This window comes from Trichoplusia ni, chromosome 25 (assembly GCF_003590095.1).
Source record: "Trichoplusia ni isolate ovarian cell line Hi5 chromosome 25, tn1, whole genome shotgun sequence".
Classification (NCBI taxonomy): Eukaryota; Metazoa; Arthropoda; class Insecta; order Lepidoptera; family Noctuidae; genus Trichoplusia; species Trichoplusia ni.
In genome coordinates this window covers 2067064-2072728 of record NC_039502.1, presented here as the reverse complement: position 1 = coordinate 2072728, position 5665 = coordinate 2067064, and the positions used below count along the sequence as shown (strand labels likewise).

General features: G+C 36.4%; 2 protein-coding genes across 2 annotated transcripts; one reads left to right on the top strand and one right to left on the bottom strand.

Annotated features, from left to right (window-relative positions):
- The first annotated feature begins 925 nt into the window (after positions 1-925).
- On the top strand, positions 926-1822 carry LOC113505308 (glutathione S-transferase D7-like). The gene has a single exon (XM_026887932.1). It carries the CDS (start codon positions 975-977, stop codon positions 1638-1640), a length of 666 nt encoding a protein of 221 aa, XP_026743733.1. The 5' UTR covers positions 926-974; the 3' UTR covers positions 1641-1822.
- Positions 1823-4508: 2686 nt separating this feature from the next.
- On the bottom strand, positions 4509-5301 carry LOC113505306 (glutathione S-transferase 1-like). Its single transcript, XM_026887931.1, has one exon. It carries the CDS (start codon positions 5254-5256, stop codon positions 4588-4590), a length of 669 nt encoding a protein of 222 aa, XP_026743732.1. The 5' UTR covers positions 5257-5301; the 3' UTR covers positions 4509-4587.
- Between the last annotated feature and the right edge of the window lie 364 nt (positions 5302-5665).

Sequence of the window (5665 nt, the reverse complement as noted above, 5' to 3'; positions counted from 1 at the left end):
GTTTCACAAACATACAAATCACATGCACAATGACAACCAGACTCAGAACCAGCATTCGTGGATCACACAAATGCTTGTACTACGCGGGGATCGCACCCGCGACACGACGCGTAGTGACAGTGGTTTATGCGTGTTGACCTCAACCGCAAGGTGATTGATCAAATTTAGTGCTAATGGGTAAAATACTTATTACATTGTAAGTATAGCATAAATGCAAGTACTTAACGTTATTCAAAATACTGCTATTTGGTTGTTATAGAAAACCAATCTAACGTCTTTGATGATTTCTTTTTGCGAACTTTTGCACAAATAACACTTTTTGAAAATAATTTCAAATCCCATAAGTGATGTAAAATAATGTAGGCCAACAACTCTAACATACTTTTTAAAATAAATTAGTAAATTAATACTTATCCAGCCTTCGCTACCACCACAAAGAATGTAGATTCACTCAGGATTCATTTAGGAATCAACTAGTAAAATGATCTAAATTTTTAAAAAGAAAATTCGAATATTTTAAAATATCATAAGCAGTGCAATATGGAATTGTTCTACTTCATTAGGTATACGAACGATGAATCATGTTTGGGACGTCTATTTTTACATACATACCTATAATTAAGCACAATTGTAACGTCTAAACGTTCACAAATATACAAGGAACTTACTACCCGCGAGTAGCATCGTCGGTCGTAGCTAGCAGTTTTTTTATTCTGCCTGAATTCTATCGTGGGACCTACAGGATCTCGATTAGATGTGATTAAAATTGTTCACCATATCTTATGTAATTTATTTTTCAGTGTATCTGATTACAATTGAATCATCATAGTAAAATGCAAGTTCACGGTGAAACACATCTCAAATAAGTATTTGATGTCATCGTTCGTGTTATCAGTCAAACTTACCATATAAATAATGAGGCACAAGGCACTGCAGTCATTCAGTATCACCGTACCAACCAAGCCACAAGCAACATGACCATCAAAATCTACAGCCACCCTACCAGTCCAGCTGGCAGAGCAGTCTTTATGCTGACAGAAATTCTCAACCTGAAATATGAATTTATAGAAGTGAGCGTCATGGCTGGAGACACCAGGAAACCGGAGTACTTGGAGAAGAACCCGAACCACACCATCCCCATGATAGAAGACGATGGTTACATCCTCATCGACAGTCACGCAATTTTGACATACCTCGTCGAAAAATACGGCGCTAAACAAGCTCAGCTGTATCCTAAAGACCTACAGTTAAGGAGTACAGTGCTTCAGCGGCTGTTCTTCGAGGCGTCAACCATAAGTGCTGCATTTTTATCAATCTTTTTAGAAATTGCAATGAATAATGGACCAGGACCTAATGCAGCGCAACTGGAAAAATCGAACGACGTATACAATATCTTGGACAAGTATTTGTCTAAGTCGAAGTTTGTGGCGGCTGACCATCTGACAATAGCTGACCTCGCCTGCATCTCGACCATTTCTACAATGGCTAACGTTTCACCCATCGACGCTAAATATGAGAAGCTCACTGCTTGGTACAAATCTCTAAGCAATGAAGAGTGGTTCAAGAAGGGTAACCTACCAGGACTGACGGCGATTTCACAATACTTGAAGTCGGTTATGGAGAAGAACAGCAAGGCGTAAATTAATAATTTAAGCCTTACAATATTTTGGACTGTTTATCGAAGGATATGTTTTAAAAGCGTCATTTTACTTAAAGTGTTTTTAGTTTATACTTGTATTTGTACAAACGATTGTGTTGTTTTATTGGTATTGTATAACATAATGTAAATATAATAAAAATAAATTATTTAATAAAAGATTGATAAACTTCTTTCATTTTTGAGCCTACCTATAAATTGATTTTGACTTTTCTCTCTTTTCTTATAGTGTTAGCTTTCGGAAAAATGTGTTTTTTTTCTACGGGCACATTTGTTAGGCTTTCGTACTCAAAGGGTAAATGTAAAATGTAGTTTTTATGATAGATTTCTGGTTGATTCTGGTTTCTATGGTCTTGGTTGGGTATGAAAAATAGCGAATAATGTCATTATCTTTTTCTTCAATTTAAATATGACTGAATTACTTTTATGAAGATGATTCATCATTTAATGATGCCACGGTTTACTTGGCCGTATTTAACGGGAGTGCCGATTAGTTTGTACCCAAACGGAGTCCTCAATAATAAGTTGATAGGGCGGTACGGTATTATGCACGAGGTGTAGGTTCGATCTCAACTCAGGCAAAGTAACAATGTGGCTTTTTCAAAATTATAAGAGCTTTTTTAATTAATATAAGACACCATTGGCAAACGATAAAGGAAAGCATTGTGGGGAAACCTGGATTCCGAATATTAGAAGAACGTCGGAATATTACAGAGACAGTTCAGGAAACAACATAGGCTGCATTTATTCGAGCTGTCAGAAAGAAAACTAGCATTTTGTTACTTTACCAACTGGGCAAATCTGCTAAATAAGTATCATAAATTATACAGAGGTAGCGGGAACTTAGTTCTATAAAATTATTAATTACTCAATATTCAGCATATTATTTTGCTCTCCATTGTGAATTCTTGGGTACCTATTGAAGCTGAAATTAATGTGTCAATTGTAGACTTTATTGAGTACATACGTAACCATCATGTAAGTACATGTATCATGTCCTACCTATATCGTGGTGGTTTCTCAAAATCAGTAAAGAAAAATATGTAAAGACAATCGTGATTAAACCTCCTTGAATTATTTACACAGTATCAGGAATCAGCAGTAAGCGCAGTGATCAGCTTCTTTTCCATAAAAATATTATTTTGCCTTATTATAATGTTTATTAATAGATTATTATGTAGTCGACATAAATAGATATCACGCGAAATATGTGCTGTAATCGATGTATTGTCGTTATCAATGTGATAAAATAACATTCTGTAAGCGCTATAAATACACATCATCGTGCTAGCCTTTTCTCAGTGATTTTAGGGTCGGTTTTCAGTCTAACAGTATACAGCTAAGTGTTTTAAAAGGAGCGACTGACCTGACCTCCTCAACTCAGTTACCTGATGCTTCTGACTAACCGTAACGACTTCCAAAGATGTGTTAATAAAATCCAGACCCCGTATAATTCAACTTGAATCATCCATGGAGCGACCGTATCAAGTGTAGCTTAACCTGTGTACTAACAACTTGTGCAGTTGTAGGTTGGCCACGCGCTCCCTTATTCTGGCGACTTATCATTATCGTTCACCTGGCTCTTTTCCGACTATGTTGTTATCAGCTTATGCACGACCCAAATGCAGCTTAAAGTGGAACCTGTGCCCTGATCTTCTCAACCTAGCTCTCGCTTCGTTATATTTAATGCACGCTAAAAATTGTGTTTATATGGCTGCAACAACAGTGACTCGTACAATAATTCTGACAGTTCGGTTAAAACGTGATTACATAAGTATACTCTGTACTGTGAGCTCTTCTTATCAAAAAATGTATTATGTACAATGCTGGAAACCATATATGACTCACAATATTACCGTTTAAAATTATAATTATATTTTTTTCACTTTGACTCTGATGACTCTTCATGACAACATGTCATAATATGTATATTTTTTAATCCATATTACATGCGTTATACCACATATTCTTGAACTTCTCGCCGCGTCACTGTAAGTGGTAACCGCGCAGGGATTTTCTCCATGTTCCCGTCTGCCACAAGAAAGACAAAAGTATAAACAAGTCTACCAAGTAATTAAATGATTACGAATCATTTAGTCTTTGCGTTATCCATCGCGCTATAATTTTGAGTTATCTGCACAATTCCTATCTCATCATCCTTGGTATGAGCCTTTACCACACGGCGTCGATTTGATTATTGTACATAACAGCTGATATAATTAATGTGATTTACATGAAACAGTAAAGTGTTTGTTTGACTCTCAAAAAGCGAAATTCTGATTCTGGTTTTGTGAAAACACGAGCACAAATGCCCTTGGAGCTCCAAGAAGTCAGCGACAATGATAGTCGGCCTAGTCTGTGATTTATTTGATAAATAAAGTGGCGTATGGCGGTAGCGCTCATTTTGTCTAAGAAGGAAACTACAAAGGGACTTAAATTTGAGAATGGACATTAAAAAATTGTTTTACAATTTCCTACTGTTGATAAATGATCTATCACCTATGATTGATTTCTTTTGAAAATACTTTTTATAGGTATTATTTCAAGGGGATTTTTCTTAATCTCGCAATCGCTCTGATAATTAAACTTCAAAAGTGATACGGCTATAATTATGATCTCTTATCTATTAAATTGAAATTTGAATTTTTCACAAATTAAATAAGGCTCATATCATATCTGTGATATAATTAGCGACAAATTCCACTAAATAATTTAACCGATAGTGCTATAAATTGATAGGTGTAAAATTGTTTTTCCTGATTAATGCTGTGTTTTTTCCTATGAAAATTTCAAATAATAATAAGCTTATGGAGTTTGAACATTAAGGAAAAAAAAGAAATTTTATGAATACTTAAATTAATTTATTTGGTAGAAAATAAAACTTAAAACATAATTACTTAGAACAAATATACAATAAATTATTTAACGATCTATGCTTTACCTGCGTTTTTCTCAAATACAGAGTTTATGAATCCTGTGAACATGGCGAGTCCTGGTGCGTTACCTTTCTTGTACCACTCTTCATTCTCCAGGGAGCTCAACCATGCCCTCAGCTTCCCATACTTGGCGTCAATAGGGATCACCCCATTGAGTGAGGAGATACTCGACGCCAAAGAGATGTCAGCTACTGTCAAGTGGTCACACGCGACATACTTGGTCTTCGACAAATATGCTTCTAAAGTCTTGTAAGCCTCATTTACTTTTTGAATGACCTCTGGCGAAGGTTCAGTTGGCTGTTGTTGCATGATTAGTGATATCAGGGCCCTAATAGCACCAAACACATTCGACGCTTCAAAAAAGAGCCTCTGATCCACTGTTGCTCTTAAGGCGATGTCTTTTGGGTAAAGTTGAGCTTGGTTTTGACCATATTTTTCAACCAGGTAGGTCAAAATTACGTGACTGTCTGCAACAATGAACCCGTTGTCATCTAACATAGGTACTGAGTGATTAGGATTCTTCTGCAGGTACTCCGGCTTCAGGTGATCTCCACCCATGACGTTCACGTCCACTCGTTCATGCTTCAACTTCAGCAGTTCAGTTATCATCATAGCTGCTCGGGCTGGCGGGCTGCCGTCGCTTTTGTGTAGTGTGATCGACATGTTCGTGAATTGTGAGTCTGTCGCCGCGTTTGTACTGATAAGTCGAAGGATTGCAGCTCCTAATATATACCACTTGTAGGTGACCGGTGTGACAGATAGTTAAGAGTGAGGGAGACAACATGTACACAACGTGTTCAACTTATGTTTATACATAGAACTCGAGGTCAAACTACTGAAGTGGTTTTGATTTGTTCTTGTTCATCATGACGTTGCAGATATAATACTGACGTGGTAAACATCCAACACCTCATGCGATGGTGTGTAGTAATCAAAGACTCCTTATCATAAAAAAAACACTTTAGTATTCTGTGTATTCTTTCAAAATGGTTATAACTGGATCTGAGTAACATAGTTAGATATCGTTCTTATGTCCAAAGATTATATCACAAGGTCGACATTTGAGATCTTT

Coding starts and splice junctions, on each gene's coding strand:
- LOC113505308 (XM_026887932.1), top strand. CDS start 975: ATGACCATCAAAATCTACAGCCACCCTACCAGTCCAGCTGGCAGAGCA.
- LOC113505306 (XM_026887931.1), bottom strand. CDS start 5,256: ATGTCGATCACACTACACAAAAGCGACGGCAGCCCGCCAGCCCGAGCA.